Here is an 18,910-nt window from a genome sequence, read left to right as displayed (position 1 = left end):
TTTAGCTTGACAAAATTTGAGAATGCAAACAAACCCAGCTTTTAAAGTTATTAGCTCCTTTCTTTTAGTATTTGTTAACCTCAAATTCTTATTTCCAATATTCTCACAAACCTTATCCAAAGAAAGAAAAGTATAAGTAAAATTTAATTGTTTCTAATATTAACTGCCAAATCAAATTCCAAATACAGTGTTATCACAACATGTAAAATAAAACGCAGAAAGAACAAACCCAGATAAGTTTTCAGACTCTAGGTATAACGTGTTATACTAGTCTTTCTGGTTTCTCCCTTGATTTTCAAACTGAACTAACTGCTCCATCAATTAATTCTGTCAAGAGCATCCCACAAAAATATCTTCAGAGAGACTACCATGGATCACCAAAGCAGTAAGTACACATCAAAAGTCAAGCAAAATCTCAATTCAATGAGTCACTGAGCTTTAAAGAAAGTATAATTTTCTACAATTTTAATTTCCAATTGTGTTTTATTTCAGTTTCCAGTCCTTTGGTGGGAAAGACATCATTATGTAATCAACACTTTGCTACTGCACTGATGTAGCAGGTTGCACAGAAATAGTACCAACAGAGCTATGAACTTACCCTGCGCATCTTAATGGGGCATTAACTTTAGAGCCTAGTTGTGACCATTTAAATGCTAATACTGTTAGAGCAAATAGTCCAGAACACAAACATGCCCAGCTTCAGTCAGTAAAATTTAACTAAAGCTTCATTTGAATTGGGTAGGCTACTACAGAAATTATGCTCTTTCTCCATCACCCTTTTGAATTTTGAAATAAAAGCCTTATACTGCTCCTTTTAAAGAATGACATTAACAGAGGAAAGAATGGAAAAAAGTGATATGCTCCACTGGGAAGTATGTGTGTCAGAATCCTAAAGTATGGAGGTCAAGGTCAGTGTGCATACATAAATCATACAGTTTAAGAAACAATTAACTAGGGGACTTCCCTCGTGGGGCAGTGGTTAAGAATCCGTCTGCCAATGCAGGGGACGCGGGTTCAAGTCCTGGTCCGGGAAGATCCCACATGCTGCAGAGTCACTAAGCCCATGTGCCACAACTACTAAGCCTGTGCTCTAGAGACCGCAATCCACAACTACTGAAGCCCAAGTACCTAGAGCCCGTGCTCCACAACAAGAGAAGCCACCGCAATGAGAAGCCTGCACACAGCAACGAAGAGTAGCCCCTGCTTGCCTCAACTAGAGATAGCCCACGTGCAGCAATGAAGACTCAACACAGCCAAAAATAAATTAATTAATTTAATTAATTTATATATTAAAAAAAATTAAACAACTAACACAGTCCATTTAAAATGTCTATGCCCCTAACATACAAATTGTGGCCTCTAAGTATCATTTTGTACTAAAAGGAACTAAGACTCCTTAGAGAAATGGCCAATTTCAGGTCTGTGGCAGGAAATGAACAGGATAAGCCTAGAACCAGAAAACAATGAAGGCTATCAAAGACTAATATGGTTGAGTCAAAAGGTCCCAAGAATTAACCTGCATAAAAGTCCACTGACCAAAGACTGGACAGTTTGAAGAGGAATAAGGATGATAGCTACAATGAATTAAAACATGTCAAATTTGTTTAAATCCATGAGTTCATAATGAAACTAAAAAACAAACCCCAAATAACTTCTCTTTGGTCATCTTTGGAGGATAATAGTAAGCCACCTCATTATTTTGAAAACATGTAAATAAAATGAAAGAATTCAACCTTTAATTAAACCTTTTCAACTTCTTTTTTTTTTTTTTGGCTGTGCCAGAAGCTTCTGGAATCTTAGTTCCCCTTCCAGGGATCAAACCCAGGCCCTCAGGAGTGAAAGCATGGAGTCCTAACCACTGCACCACCAGGGAATTCCCTAATTAAACCTTTTCTGTATCATTTGTACCCAAGGTTAGCCAAATACATAAACTGTCTTTATTTCAAGAAAGAATAAAATGATTAGAATATCGTATCACAAAACCACCACAAATAGATTGATGGATGTGGATCATTAATAGCTAATAACATTTCAAAAAGAGACAATTACATATTATATAACGTGGTGTGTGTATGTGTAAATCTGCTCTGATAGGGATGAATATTTTATTAGACATTCTTTAGAACTGCTTGTATAAGAGGATAATAAAAAGTAGACTAATTTGTAACGGGTTTTTAAATTGTTTTTAAGTTCTACAGGTAATGTAACCAGTTATTGCCTGTACTATGGGCAGAGGCTCCCACTGCTTCCTACCCCCAACTCTGATGTTCAAGTGACTATGTAATCTGTCAGAAGTACTCAAAACCACCTGTAAAATAGTTTCAGGGTCAGTGGGTGTTGGGAATCAAACCTGAATTCACCTACAATTTACAGGAAATAAAAAAAATAGAGAACCATGCTAAAAGATCACCATGAGAATGCAACCAGCAAAGTCCAGATTATGGGAAATTCTGTAGGACAAATGACCCAGTTTCTTCTAAAAAAAATTATAAGGGGGGGGGGGAACCTAAGAGAGATGGAGGAGGAATCTATAATTTAAAGACTTGAGATAATCAATTACAATCTATGAGCCTTATTTGAATGTATTTGGATCCAAATTCAAAGTAAGCTTAAAAAAAAAAAACAAGAAAATTGGGGAAATGTTAAAAAAAAAGATAATTGGGGAAATGTTAAAAAAAAAACTATGTGTCTGATATTAAGAAAAGTTCAACAGATTTCTTTGAAATCTGGCTAAAAGTTGATCCCCATCCTTTTGAACTCAAAGAAGAATGGCAAAAAGCCAATGTAGAGATAAAACAGGATACAAATTCAACAGTATGTGAATTACAAACAAAAGAAAAAGTGAAAAAAGCCTTACCCACAGCTCCAAACATCTATTGCTGGTGTATAACGCTCCTCTCCCAGCAGAAGTTCTGGAGGTCGGTACCACAGAGTAATGACTTTGTTTGTATAAGGGCGGCTGAAATGTAAAACATAACCATGACATAAATTTACAATGGTTACAACGGTTTCTGATGAAAAATACTTGTACAATTAAATGCAAATTAAAATAGCTGCCAACTGGAGACGGGATCATCAAAACAGCTCCATAGCAACCTAAGAGTCAAAAGTAAACTGGACAGAAGGTGATGAAGAAATAACTTCCATTCCAATTTGGGTTGATTTATTTCAGTCTAAGGCAGATTCAAGAATTTAGATAGAATTTACTGTCTAAAATCTAGGTGGTAAACACATTTAGAAAATTAGGGAACTCTGAGAGTTATTGCAATCTGCAGAATACTAGCATATCCAAGAATGAAAAAGATTCTTTCCTATTTCTCACATGTAATTTTGTTGAATGACTCACCTCTCTTCAGAATTATAGAGCCGAGCAAGTCCAAAATCTGCTAGTTTGATTTGCCCACTGTAAAACAAAAATTAATTATTTTCATAAGTAACAACAGCAGCCTCCAAATTACACCTAAAAAGTCAAGTGCTAATTTAGGAGGTAAAGGTATTACAAAAATGAATTTTTAACCTCTGCTCTTTCAGTTCTACTCTTAATGGTCACTCTGCCAGATTAAGCCTCTTTTGACGACTCCACTATACAAAGCCTTAGGGAGTTTTTTTTGGACTACTACTGTATTTTTGGATTTGACTCCTTAACTAAATATTTCTTTTATTTCTTGGCAAACAACAGTGGCTAGAACCTGCTAGATTAAATACCTACTGTTGGGGAAAAAAGGAATGGGCTGTTTTAGATTAAGAGAGATTTAAGAGGTCTAACAACTAAATCCAATTCATAATCCTTGACTGATTCTGGTTTGAATAAAACTAGCTATACAAAAGGCTTTTTTTTTTTTTTGGCCACGCCATGGGGCATTCGGGATCTTAGCTCCCCAGCCAGGTATTGAATCTGGGCCACAGCAGTGAAAGTGCCAAGTCCTAACCACTGGATCAAACGTAATGATATCTGTAATTTACTTTAAAATACGTCAGGCAGAAAAATAAAAAGGAAGCAAATATTAACAAAATGTTAGTTGTATATGTGTTATTAATTGTATTAGTGTCTCAACTTTTTCTTATAATTTGACATTTTTCATAACAAAAAGTAAACTGCAACAATTCTGTGGCTATAACAGATTTTTCAGAGAACATACCTTTGATCTGAACAAACAATTTTTATGATGAACAAGGCCCCTTCTACCAACAAACTGCCATCACTTCCTATACCATAAGATACACAATTATGACTTTACAGGGGTTCTCAAACGTTAATATGAAATAAGAATCACCTGGAAAGCTTGTTAAATGTTTTCTGGGCCCCATTACCAGAGATGCTGATTCAGTAGGTCATGGGTCCATGAATCCGCATTTCCAACAAGCCCACAGGTGATGCCAATGGTGCTGATCTGAGAACCACACTTTGAGAACCACTCCCTTAAAAGGATCACATCCATGTTTCACTGTACTAAATATTCTGTCTTTGACAGTGATGTCAAGCAATATTTTAATAAAATGCAACACAAAATGTTGGGAAACTATTTAAAAAACATTATTAACTATTTTGGATTAATCATATTTATCTAAATTTTTGTGTAGTCTATCTAGTCACATTTACAGTTTGCGTTACATCTTGTGGAATGAAAAGCCAATTCACCTTTTTTAAGGGACTGGGGATATCTCAGGTGCCTGATAGCTCAGATCAAGCAGAAAAGTGAGATAGAAGAGAAAAAAAGGGCTCTTCTAGGAGGTGCTCTTCAAAGTCTGAGCAATGGGGCAAAATATTAAAACAAAAAAGCTACTAGCAACGAAATTTTACATTAAATCAACTCTTACCATTCCTAGTAAAGATTATGGGCACCATACCCACCTGTCCCAGACATCATCACATTTTAAGTTTGATTTCTAAGCAAATTCTGAGAGAAGCAAAAAGGAAAGAAATAGCGGACTTGAGCCCTATATTGAGACAAAAAGCGTTCCTCAAATTTCTTGGCATCCTTACTTTGATCCCAAGACTCAAGGCAAGTCCTACTATGGTAGGACTGAAAGTTAAAATGGCAATAGATATACAGTTATGGAAAATGAGGCTAGACCTAAACATCACCAGCACCTAGCATATTTCCTAGTCCATCCCCCCGCCTCACTCTCAGTAACCTTCTTCATTGGAAACAAGCCATCAGGTGGGACCTATTTAACATATTTTTACCTATAAACTTATTTACACCTCTAACCTTGCTTTCTCCTCTCCCTTCAATTTCAGAAAAAGTGAGTCAATCTCTTTTCTTATTCAAGGATAATCAGTATTAACACCTCTGGTCTTCACCCCATCTCCTTTAGAAACTCATTTCTTTAAATTACTTTGGTTCTTTCTTGAATCTTCAACTTCCCCCTCTCTACTCATTTTCTTTTTGCTTAGCATTTAAATATGCTCAAACCTCTGCTTCTTTAATACAAAATTAATAAAAACAAAAAATTGAAGTCACACCTACAATCACCTTCCCATTAACTGTGCTACCAACCCACTTACTCCACACTTTCACCACTGACTTTTTAATTTTCAGATTCTCTCCTTGGGTCTTAAAATCTACCTGCATCACTTGACATCTATGACCATTCATTTCTTAAACCTGCCTATTTTGCATTCATATTTCCTTATTTTCTTCCTATCTGTCTAATCAGCCCCTTGGGTTCCATCTTCTCAACATCTTTTCTATGCTTGATAACTCCTGAATCTACAATGCTAGTTTGAAACTCCCATGTGACCATATGCCTATTTGATATCACTACCCTGGATATATAACAGACATATCCAAAAAGGGTTTACTCTTCCCCAGACGCATCCTGCTGTTCCTTCTGTATTCCCTATATTGACCACTATGCCACCCATCTAGATAGTTTCTCAGGTCAGAAATCTTTGAGTTAAAGTACTTAAGTACTTTGATTCATTCGCCACCATTCACTCACTCATCAAAGTCTACTGATCTACCAAGTCCATCCTGTCCATCCTCTTCTAGCAATGCCTTGGTTAGTTCAAGCACTGACCATTTCTTACATTGTTCTTAATAAGTCTCTCTGCCTCCAGTTCACACGCTATATGGTGACCATTTAGTGATGTTTCTAAAACAGAAGACTAATTATGTCTCTCCTATATCTAAAATAACTTGGTGTCATTTATACTTGTGTAATTAAGATAAAATAAACATCATGGAGCCCAATGCTGCTCTCCTCCCTCTCTCGTCAATGCCTTCTCTTCTTTGTCTACCTGAGAACTCCTCTCTAGGCCCTCTCACCTAGAAGTCTCTGTGTAGACAGAACTAAATGGGCAAGAGCAGAGGCTGGCTGGATCAGACTAGACCATGAGACTTCTGCATCCTACTTAGCAACCTGAGAAGGAAATTCACTTTAGTCTAAAACCTTATCAGCTTCCTGAATATGGGAAGTCAGGGACAGAAAGGGGCCTGACCCACCAGAAAGGACACCAAGCAGGACTGTAGTTATTCCCTGGCCTGAAACATCCCCCAATAGAGGAGCAAAAGGAACAGAAAAAAGTATATTAATACTATAGTCCAGAAAGCTGCAAGATGATAGCCATCATCAAATTTTTGAAGCACTATTACTGTGGATACAGATTAACCAAGCCCCCAGCTTTAATGAGAATTGTGGTGGATCACAGGGATAGTGACAGAAAGGAATGACATATATATGTATATGTATATGTGTATGTGTGTGTGTGTATGTGTGTGTGTGTGTATATATGTATATGTGTGTGTGTATATATATACATATATATATATGTATATATATGTAAGACTTTTTTGCGGACCATTTTCAAAGTCTTTACTGAACTTGTTACCATATTGCTTCTGTTTTATGTTTTGGTTTTTTTGGCCGTGAGGCATGTGGGATCTTAGCTCCCTGACCAGGGATGGAACCCGCAGCCTCCGCGTTGGAAGGCAAAGTCTTAACCACTAGACCGCCAGGGAAGTCTCCAGAAAGGAATGATATTTTTAATGTCGTGTTTTGTCTCAAAAAGGTATCTAAGTACAAATAACAATTTTACAGTAATTTGTACAATTAATATAATAACGCATTAATTGTATAATTTAAAAATAAGAAATTAACCAGCACCCTTCAATGGCTGTTACCTGTAAATAAAATTTAAGCTCCTTAGCAAGATATACAAGATCTTTAAATTGGCTCCTTGCAACTGTCCAGCTTCATCTCTTGCCATTATGTGCTTCACTCTTCTTGCCCTAGCAATGACTCCTTTACAGTTTTCCAAACATAACATGTTATCTTCACATTTATATGCTTTTGTACATGCACTCTTCTTTTGCCTAGAAATGTGAACCTCTGTTATCAGTCTTTCTGATAAATTCCTATTCATTCCTCAAGACTGCATCTTCCCAGATGCTCCCAAATTCAAGGGGAAAAAAAAAAAGCTTAATAAATGTTTATTGAATTGAGCAACTTATTTGTTTAGCTTCCCTACTAAACTCTGAAATCTTCAGGGACCAACCATCCCATGTGGGACTTTTAGTGCTAAAACCAGGACAGTCTCGGGCAACACTGGAGAGTTGGTCACCCTACTCCACAAAGACAGGAAATATGTCATAACCATTCCATATTCCCATCTAGATAATGTTTGTTAAATAGAACTGATCCAAAATATTTAAAACAAAGGGTGCATCAGACAAAGATGGCTATAAACAGCCCACTACCTACAGAACCAAACACTGGCCTTATTTCAATGGTACCAGACTTGCTTTTTATTCTTCAGTATGTAGGGCTATCATCAAAGAGTACTGTAATGCAACTGATATCACCAACGCAATTTAGGCAAATAGCCAGACAGGAAGAAAGCAGATGATAAAAACTTCTGAAGAATTAACACTGTTCTTCACCAAATTCCTGTCTGTCTATACTATTAAAACCCAGGAGTAAGTGCTGGGCAGAAAGGTCAGTCACCAACTACATCTGTGTTTATTCTGAAATTCGATAACTGACAAAGTCTCAAGAGCAGTTAAAAGAGCAGGTATGTTTCTCCCCACTAAACAAAGGAGAATGTCATTAAGAACTTGAGGTGTGTTTGAATTTGCCTAAGACCACAAAAGTATTATTTACTAACTATGGCAAAAGCTCTTTGAATATTCCTATAGGATGTAAGTAATTCTCTAAAATGTCTGCATTTAAAAAAACCTTTACAATCCTACCTCTTTTAGTCCTTACCAACACTGAGTCTGGAGACTGCTGATCAGAGTACCCCTATCACAAGTTGTTCCTAAGGTACAGACATCAGATGTACGTAAATGCAAAAAAGTGCATTACTGGGTTTACTTATAACCCCAATTAACTAGATGAAACTAAGGGTGTCAGAAGAGAGGAAGAAAATGCTTAACCTCATATGGGTACTGTGTTACCTGTTGTTCAGCAAAATGTTAGAACACTTAATATCCCGATGCAGGAAATTCTTTTTGTGACAGTAATCCAGTCCTTCCATTAGCTGTTTCATGAATGACTTGATATGATCCTCAGAAAAGTGCACCAGACCAGATTCCAACAGTCCCATTAAGTCATGGTCCATATACTCAAATACAAGGTAAAAGGCTCCTACATGGGATGAAGGAAAAAATTAAAAACAAGAGAAAAAGGATGCCGAAATGACAATGCGTCAAATTTTAACATAATTTTGGAGTTCACCATAAGCTTTCTGGAAAAACCACTTGATTTTACACATGAAGAAACTAAAACTCAAGCAGTTGAATAACTTGCCCGTTCTAACAATAAAAAACAGAACTATTTTTTGAATTAATCTTCTGACTTGTAGTTCAGTACTTTTTGGACTACTTACTTCTCTAACGGGACAACTGCCCCAATTAGATTGTATAACTAGTCTTTTATGATCTAAATCAGTTGGCAACTTACAGACCCCTTGGGCCAAATCCGGCCTGTCTATTGCTGTAAATAAAGTTTTATTTGTAATATACAACCATGCCCATTTGTTACACATTGTCTAAGACTATTTTGTAGAAATCTTTACCCTAGTTAACACTCATATAATACGCCAGGGGTGCATTTAGTACGAATTATTAATGAAATTTATAGTATTTAAGAATTGAAAGAAAAAATGAATCATCTAATTCAACTCCCTAAATTTAAAAGTAGATAAAAGGCTAAGAGAATTGTGAAAGATTTGAAATCCACATTATCTTTCCACTTTCAACAGGGTGCATGATAGAGGCAAATACTGTAACATAAGAAATACTAGACCTAGTTAGACAATGATCCATCCAGTCCAAAATTCTTCTCTCAGTAGCATAAAGGCAAGGATTCTTAGTCTAGGGGATAGGCTTCAAGGACTCTTTGAACTCTCTAAATAGCATACAACATTTTAAACACGTGTATGCAACATTTTTTTTTTTTTTTGCGGTACGCGGGCCTCTCACTGTTGTGGCCTCTCCTGTTGCGGAGCACAGGCTCTGGACGCGCAGGCCCAGCGACCACGGCGCACAGGCTTAGTTGCTCCGCGGCATGTGGGATCTTCCCAGACCGGGGCACGAACCCATGTCTCCTGCATCGGCAGGCGGATTCTCAACCACTGTGCCACCAGGGAAGCCCTATGCAACATTTTTTTTTTTTTTTTTGCAGTACGCGGGCCTCTCACTGTTGTGGCCTCTCCCATTGCGGAGCACAGGCTCCAGACACGCAGGCTCAGCGGCCATGGCTCACAGGCCCAGCTACTCTGCGACATGCGGGATCTTCCTGGACCGGGGCACGAACCCGTGTCCCCTGCATCGGCAGGCGGACTCTCAACCACTGCGCCACCAGGGAAGCCCTATGCAACATTTTAAATGTATTTTTTTGAAGAGTGAATCCGTAAAATATTTTAAAAGGTTCATGACCCCCAAAAAGTTAAGAACCACTGCATTAAAGGAATATCTTAGTTTTAGCTAAGCCCTCGTATGAATTAAGAAAACACTAAAACTGCAAAAGAGGAGTGGATAAAGGACACAAACGGACAACTCAAAAAAAGAGAAAATAAGTAAAATTGATAGACGTGGAAAAAAACTCAGAATATAAAGTATGCAATCCAAAATAATGATATCATTCATACTTCACCTATCAGATAAGATGACAATTTTTTAAAAAGATAAACTCAATGTTAGGGAGGATAAAGTGGGATGGGACTCACTGGTGGGACATATCTTTCTTAAAAGCAATCTAACATTAAATATGAAAATTCCTTTGACCAAATAATTCTACTTTTAGGGAACTATATTAAGAAATAAATCAAAATACAAATATTTATGCAAAAAGATGCTCAATGCAGTGCTATTATAATATTTTTTAAACTGACAACTAACTGTTCAACAAGGATTGGTGAAATAAATTTGGATTCATCTATCTTTATGCAGTCATTAAAACATGTTAATGATACAGGAAATTGCTTATGACAAGTTATAAAACATTCAATATACTTTGATCTTGGTTATGTTAAAATAAATATATATAAAATATAAAGTACTAGAAAAAAATATGCCAACATTTTAATACTACAGTGATCTTCTATGGATGCTGGTATACTGGGAGTGGGAGAGAAGTGACTGCCATTTTCCTTTTCTTACTCGCCTATGTTTTCAATTTTTCCACAATGGGCATGCATCACATTCCATTCATTCATTTATTATTTTATGATTAAAAAAAATTTTTTTTTAATTTTTTGGCTGTGCCACACAGCATGTGGGATCTTAGTTCCCTGACCAGGGATCAAACCCGTGCCCCTTGCAGTGGAAGCACAGAGTCTTAACCACTGAACTGGCCAGGGAAGTCCCCCATTATTTTATGATTTTTTAAAAAAGAATTTAAACAGTACAGAAGGGCATGGATGAAAAGCAAGCACCTCTCCAGAAGCAACCAATTAACATTTTCTTACACATCCTCACAGAAACTAGTTATACACTGTAATATTTTTATAATAAGAAAAGGTTAAAAAAAAACCCAGAAATATAACTAGTATATTTAATTCTATTCCAATCTAACTTTCATAAATTTATCTAAGCAGGATTTCCTCTTTTCTTTAAAACTACTTCTACTAAACTCAAAAGAGGTATTACTACCCTAGTGCTAATATATTTGAGGCTCTGTAAAGCAGTCCAACTTAACTTTATCCATTACCCTCCTAATTTTATGTATTTCAATCATATTCTCTGTTAACATCTCAGGCTGTATTCACAGATGCCACCTCTTCACAGATGCCCCTCTCTAAACCTTCAGATTTACTTTAATAAAAGTAGGCTGGATATCATATATAGACTACTTCAAGTTACAAATCCAGGAAAACAAACCACTATGTGACCTGAAAACTGTTTTAGAAATACCTGCTTTGGATTCTAAACTGTATGAGAACAAAACTACATTTTTTTAAAAAAGGATGCATATAAATGAAGGATGTAAAAATGAGAATAACTGTCAAATCTGGGTTTTAATTTCCATTATGGTTATTACAATTTGTAAAACACAAGAACAAAAAAAAACCGACTTCAAAACATTGGTTGGAGGAGAACCTTATATTGTTTATGTGCTGGCCTTCTTAGGTGTTAACAGCAGACTCTAATTTTAATGATTAACAATGATTTCTAAAAGTATAAGAGTACACTAATGACGAACAGACATTTTATAAAATAAGCACTGTTCAGCACAAAAACAATCTGTTAACATCTTAATTCTGATGTGGATTAAAGAAAGAAGCTGGACTTTAGTACAACTTGTTAAAAAAGGCAAACAGGCAAACAAACTAAGAAAGGGAAATAAAATGTACCAATCTCCCATGCAGAAACATGATTCTTTGCTAGTACCTTTGTCCTTCTTGAAATCCAGCGCGTCTTGTTTATCTGTGACAATTTCCTTCATGTTAACAACACTTCGGTGGATTAGCTGACGAAGAATTTTGATCTCACGTATAGCTGTGATTGGGAAGCCCTCTTTCTCATTGTCCAGTCTCACCTTCTTCAGGGCCACTAGCTCTCCTGTTACAACAAATTCAAACTGTTATATTACAATTAGCATTTTTTGGCCACCATCATGAATCAACCAATATATGCTCTTGCTCTAAAACATAGACTTAATGCCTACTTTAATGCTACATGGCAGATACTTTTTGTTGTTGTTGTTGTTGTTTTTATTTTTGCTGTACGCGGGCCTCTCACTGTTGTGGCCTCTCCCGTAGCAGAGCGCAGGTCCCGGACGCACAGGCCCAGCGGCCATGGCTCACGGGCCCAGCCGCTCCACGGCATGTGGGATCTTCCCAGACCGGGGCATGAACCCATGTCCCCTGCATCGGCAGGTGGACTCTCAACCACTGCGCCACCAGGGAAGCCCATGGCAGATACTTTTATACTGTTTAAAAAAAAGAATCCCCATGTTCCCTTTCTTATCTTTGTTCTTTTAAAGATTTTAAAATTTTAATTCAATAGTCTGTTAAGCTTAAAAATTTCGTATTATTAAAATATACCAGTAATTCAACTACTTCACTTTATCTTCAAGGACTAGCCCCTTACCAAAGAGCAACTGACAAATTTTATTTTTACCTTCTCTTAAATTCCCAGCAAGCTTATTATAAAACATTTACAATGGACAGAAAGAGGAAGGTTTTTAGACAGTAATAATTATACTATTCTTTTGGAAAACTGTAGTCTATTTCATTACTTTTGGAGACCAAATAAGAACTCAAAGTTTACTTTTGCTAAATCCACTTAAGACATCAGTACTGCTCAATTTTTAACCTTCTGACATCTAAAATTTTGTGGCAATATTTACCTGTGTCTTTGTCCTTGGCTTTATATACTTGGCCATAGGTTCCCTCTCCAATAATCCCAATAATGTCAAACTTGTCCACACAGCGTTTCCCCCAGTCACTTTCTGTTTGTCTTCTTTCTCCGTAACGAGGACAACAAATTCTAAAAAAGGCAAAAACAAACAAACAAGTTATTTTAAAAAATTAAGTGTATTCCTTTTTTTCTTTTTTCTTTATTTTTTTGGCTGCATCACACTGCTTGAGGGATCCCGCTCAGGGATCAAAACCATGCCCCCTGTAGTGGAAGCATGGAGTCCTAACCACGCCAAGGAATTACCTAAATGTATTCAAAGAACAAAACAGAATTCTTTTATGATGATTTCTCTGGCTCCTGAGTCTTTTATCAGTTTCTTTATTAAAAAAGCAGGAATCAAATGATATGAAATAAACAGTTTAAACAGTCTCTCACAGTGGCTAATCTCTCACAGAGTTGTTTTTTTCTTTTGCTTCAGGAAGACATAAGATCAAATAACAATAGATTTGCTACTTTATTGAGTACTGGCTTCCTCAACCATAGAATGGGAAAATATTCCCTACATCACAGGGTTACTATGAAAGTAAAATATAAAACTTTGGCAATAATATGTGCTCCATAAATGGCAACTATTTTTACTACCAAGAGAAGAATGCTAACAATCAGAAGATCAAACTCAGATTCTACTACATTTATGGCATGGCAATTTATGTAGTTCAGGGGGAAAAAAAATCCCACATCTATTAATTCTTCATTAATGTGTACATGGTTGACACCCTCTGAATTAAAGTATTTTTTTCCTTCTTCAATATGCTAAGTATTATGAATTCAAAAGATACAGTGGGATCAATGTTCATTGTATACTTGGATTTGGGAAATTATTGTTTTTCTAAAAAACACAACATGGTATCTATGAGTGTAGATGAAATGATTTTATCCATTAAAATAAAATAAGATCTACATTAGGCCCAATCCTCTATAAGCCTACTGGTGTAGGTTGTGGTCCAAAGGTAAGGAAGAAAGCTGTAATTAAGGATGGGTCCCTCCAAAACTCACTTTGGTCTCTTTTTGTATGGTTGCTGAGGTGGTGTGATTGCCTTTGGTTCTGGAGAGTCTGGGGGAGATGGATCCCCACCAGGGAGCTCTGGAGGGAGAGGGAGGTCTGTGAGTAGGTGACGTGGCCTTTGTTCCTTCTCTTTCTTTACAGGTTTTGAAGGTAGAGTTTCTTTCGGACTAAACAACAGAGAGGAAAAAGTGAAAAAGATCACAATTACTTAAAGGATGTGCAAATAAAACTTTTCAAAGATTATATTGTCTGGCTGTTAAAAGATTACAAAGATTTTACTTTTAAGGGAAAAAACCCCCATAATATAACATAAAGAAATGGAGTTTATCAGAGTTAAAGAGACTTGGATTTTGCAAAAAGAAATCTATAGTATATTTTAAAAACCAATAAAAACTTGGCATATTATTTGTAGAAACTTTAATAAACTTCTTTAATGTCCTTTCTAAGATTCTATTTGGATTTTTATTGAGATGAAATAAAATGCAGGAAGTTATAATCTTAAATTTGCAAAGCACCACTGCAACTCACAAAGTCACCAAACCTGCTCCATATTTTAACCAGCAAAGATTTAAATGACTGAAAGCCCAGCAATGTAATACTGGGTTGGCCAAAAAGTTTGTTCGAGTTTTTCCATGTTACAGGAAAACCCGAATGAACTTTTTGGCCAAGCCAATACTATTGTGTTACTAAAGATGTGGAGAGAAACTTGGAAAAAGCAAATAGTATTTTACAGTGTTTTGTAAGAAACACAGCTAAGCTGGAAATCAAAATAAGTGAAAAATATACTTATTTATTGTACTGGCTGGGAAGCAAAAGGCAACCATATCCGACCATCCAAAATGGATAAATAACCTTCAAACTAAAAATCTAAGGAGAAAGAGTCCAAGAGACTATTTCAGAATCATTAAAACACTGGTAGCAGAAGGTCTCTCATCATAATCAACAAATTTTAAGAGTCAGTGGGGGAAACAGACGGGATGGCTTTCCTGGAATAAATTAGAAAATTCAGTTTTCAGATCCAATTTTTAACCACCTCTATTTATGAGTAAAGGAAGGATTTTGTGCCATGCATGTCCTCAGAAAAGATAGTGCAGCATACTAACTCATGTCTACAAATAAAACCATGCTAGATAGTCTTTTGTATTCCATCACAGTATCAGAAGATTAAAAAGAATCTGAGAATCCTAACCACAGTACAAACCTCATCTACATTTTCAACAAGTGGTTATTTTTTTAAAAATTCTTTCATGAATACTTCCACAGAACCATAAAGAACAGATCTACCCCTTGCAATGTATCTTTTTTTTTTTTGGCTGCATCGTCTTTGTTGCTGGGCGCGGGCTTTTCTCTAGTTGCAGCGAGCGGGGGCTACTGTCCATTGCAGTGCACGGGCTTCTCATTGGGTGGCTACTCTCGTTGCAGAGCATGGGCTCTAGGCGCATGGGCTTCAGTAGTTGTGGCTCATGGGCTCTAGAGCACAGGCTCAGTAGCTGTGGCGCATGGGCTTAGTTGCTCTGCGGCATGTGGGATCTTCCCGGGACAGGGCTCGAACCCGTGTCCCCTGCATTGGCAGGTGGATTCTTAACCACTGCGCCACCAAGGAAGCCCTGCAATGTAACTTTTTAAAGCATACTGCTGCCCTCTGTGTGTGAAACACAATCTCAAAACCTACTACTTCCTACCAATTTTCATCATTTTAATCTCTTATAAATCAGACAGAACAATAGAATCTAGTATGTACCATATCAACCAGAAATGGGGTAGTCAATGGAGAGCAAAACAATCACCTGAAACTTTCTGTTAAATTACTGATAGAGATGAACACACAACATTATTATAATTTGCACTAAGATTTTTCTACCCCGGGAACAAAGCCTGTTACCAGAAAACTCTTGAGTCAGGATGCCATACAGATTTTTTTAATTTCCCCAATTTTTAAGACATTTGGGAAAGAAAATTTCTAATTTTTCAACTAATGTCAAAATATTTTTTATAGGGCTTCCCTGGTGGCGCAGTGGTTGGGAGTCTGCCTGCTAATGCAGGGGACACAGGTTCGAGCCCTGGTCTGGGAAGATCCCACATGCCGCGGAGCAACTGGGCCCATGAGCCACAACTACTGAGCCTGCGCGTCTGGAGCCTGTGCTCTGCAACATGAGAGGCCACAATACTGAGAGGCCCGCGCACCGCGGTGAAGAGTGGCCCCCACCTGCCACAGCTAGAGAAAGCCCTCGCACAGAAACGAAGACCCAACACAGCCAAAAATAAATAAATAAATAAAATTTTAAAATATATATATTTTATAAATTTCAATTCCTCATGACTCAGAAATAGATTCCATCTTGGTTCTGTGTCACTAGAATCAAATTATCTGAATTCTTTCACCATCATTTAAGTTCAATCTATATTTTATATTTACACTTGTTTTCTCCAAAATTTACTTTATGGGTTCAAATATTGTTTGCTACTGTGAAAATGTACATTGCTTCTGAAAAATTATATTTTTAGTACGTTTATGTCAAGAAAGAATGTTTGATGGGATACGTACTACCAGTTCAGGGCACACAAGTTAACAGAGGTCAAATTCTGTTTCAACAAATTCCAAATGTACCAAAAACCCTGGAATAATGATGATCCATAAAACTGCAATGCTTAACAACATTATGCTCTTTAGCCTTTAGTGTAGGGCACTCACTAAAATAAAGCTCTATATAGTTCTGAGGGCATACAGTAGATGCAGAGAGCCTAATATATTGGAGCAGATACTGAACATGTAAGTCATTACTTGAAGATTCAGTACCAGGAAGTGCTGATCTACCCTATCAATATCAGTATTTCCTGGTTCTCCATTTATACCTGCAGATGGGTTCACATGTAGTGACAAGGTTGCATAATGCTTGTGTATAATTAAAAAAATAACAAAGTTGCCAAGCTCCAAGATGCTGAAATTTTAGAATCCAGATAGTCTCTTGGAATTTACTATGCTGGATTTAATCTGTAGGTACAATGTAACACCTCTAATAAGTCTTTATTGTTAATAAAGAAAAAAATATGAATTTACATATGAACTATGTGAAAAGACATTCTTTTTTTGGGGGGAGGGGGGCGTACCACATGGCTTCGGGGCTCTTAGTTCCCCGACCAGGGATAGAACGCGAGCCCCCTGCAGTGGAAGCACGGAGTCCTAACCACTGGATCGTCAGGGAATTCCCGAAAATTCTTATTAATTAATTTTCAAAACGTAAAATAAACTACTTTAAATAGATCATTTATCTCCTTCTCCTTAAAGCAGGTTGTTTAAAAAGATATATTTTTATAAACTTCTATTAAAAATTTGAGTGAATACATTAAAAACATTGTATTAGCATTCTAGTAAAAAACAAGCATTCTATTAGAAAAATCCTAAAGTCTAATCTGAATGTTTACCCAGGTCTATTCTACACGAGCTTAGTACTTTAAAAATACAGCTTTTGGGCTTCCCTGGTGGCGCAGTGGTTAAGAGTCCGCCTACTGACGCAGGGGACGCGGGTTCGTGCCCCGGTCCGGGAGGATCCCGCGTGCCGCGGAGTGGCTGGGCCCGTGAGCCGTGGCCACTGAGCCTGCGCGTCTGGAGCCTGTGCTTCGCAACAGGAGAGGCCACAACAGTGGGAGGTCCACGTACCGCAAAAAAAAAAAAAAAAAAAAGAATAATGTAGACTCTACTCAAGTCTGATAAAACTCCAAATGAACCAGGCTATCAAAAAATAAAGAAAACAATATTTAAAAAACCCTATGTGGTTAACTGAAAATGTTTTAAAAAGCAGCAGATCCCCATGAATAGCTATGTTCATGAAGAATGCACTATATCACGGTGGATGTTTGGCAGCCTTTGCTCCTTGAAACCAAGAATTGTAGACCATGAATCAGAAAGGTTTTTGCAATACCATTAATTAAATTCACTCCTGCATTTGATACCTGGGTTAATACACTCCTGCCCAATATATATGTTTGAAAGAAAAGTTTCATTCTTTTCCCAAAAGGACAAATCCTCTAATACAAGCTTTATGTCATCCAGGTGGCAAATAATTTCTTAACTACATGCCCGATGTCATTTCACACAAGTCCTGACTCTGGCTCCTTCAGCAATTTTACTTATTCAAATAATCAATATTTAATGACTGCATTCTGTGTTCTATGTTTAAAGCACTGTAGGCAATAAAAAGATGTGTAAGTCACATTCTCAACATTTAAGCTCCTGAAGCCTCACATGAGAGAAAGTAGAGAGGAATATGAGTCCCATGTGCAACTTTCAGATTCCTTCCTAAAAAGTCTTCTTACATAAAGTTATTTTTCAGGACTTCCCTGGTGGTCCAGTGGTTAGAACTCCACGCCTCCAATGCAAGGGGGGGTAGGTTCAATCCCTGCTCAGGGAACTAGGGTCCTGCATGCTGAGCAGTGTGGCCGCCAATTTTTTTTTTTTAATAAATAAATATTTTTCATGTGAAAGATAGGTGCAGCTGGTACGTGGATAGGGTGGCACCAAATACGTAGACAAGAACAGAAAAAGCATCTTGAATTTATAGTTTTATAGTGAAAAAATAAAACTGATAGTGGAAGACATCTTCACTTCCATTTTTCTACCTTTAATAAGGACTATAGAGCTTCCCTGGTGGCGCAGTGGTTGAGAGTCCGCCTGCCGATGCAGGGGACACGGGTTCGTGCCCCGGTCCGGGAAGATCCCACATGCCGCGGAGCGGCTGGGCCCGTGAGCCATGGCCGCTGAGCCTGCGCGTCTGGAGCCTGTGCTCCACAAAGGAAGAGGCCACAACAGAGAGATGCCCGCATACCGCAAAAAAAAAATAATAATAAATAAATAAGGATTATAAAATAGTTACACTTTTGGAATCAGAATAAATATATAACAAAAAGAATTTTTCTCACTTCATTCTCTCTCTTACACATTTTTAAAGATAGCTACACATACTCAAATAAGCACTGAATGGTCTTACTTTACCCCTCATCTGCAATCTGAAAGATAAAAATTCCTACGTGCTTTCTA

The 18,910-nt window shown here is 37.2% G+C and overlaps 1 protein-coding gene across 11 annotated transcripts in view; it reads right to left on the bottom strand.

Annotated features, from left to right (window-relative positions):
- Positions 1–18,910, bottom strand: part of CDK12 (cyclin dependent kinase 12) — a 62,338-nt gene that overhangs the window by 35,029 nt on the left and 8,399 nt on the right. For all 11 annotated transcript variants that reach the window (XM_067021194.1, XM_067021197.1, XM_059046589.2 and 8 more), the window contains exons 3-8: positions 13,866–14,042; positions 12,799–12,938; positions 11,838–12,008; positions 8,403–8,592; positions 3,347–3,403; positions 2,858–2,959 (exon numbers count right to left, since the gene is read on the bottom strand). In XM_067021194.1, coding sequence (XP_066877295.1) covers positions 2,858–2,959; positions 3,347–3,403; positions 8,403–8,592; positions 11,838–12,008; positions 12,799–12,938; positions 13,866–14,042 — 837 coding nt within the window. The remainder of the gene's footprint in view (positions 1–2,857; positions 2,960–3,346; positions 3,404–8,402; positions 8,593–11,837; positions 12,009–12,798; positions 12,939–13,865; positions 14,043–18,910) is intronic.

The sequence above is a fragment of the Kogia breviceps genome, chromosome 19 (assembly GCF_026419965.1).
Source record: "Kogia breviceps isolate mKogBre1 chromosome 19, mKogBre1 haplotype 1, whole genome shotgun sequence".
Taxonomy (NCBI): Eukaryota; Metazoa; Chordata; class Mammalia; order Artiodactyla; family Physeteridae; genus Kogia; species Kogia breviceps.
This window is presented reverse-complemented; position numbering and strand designations above follow the sequence as displayed.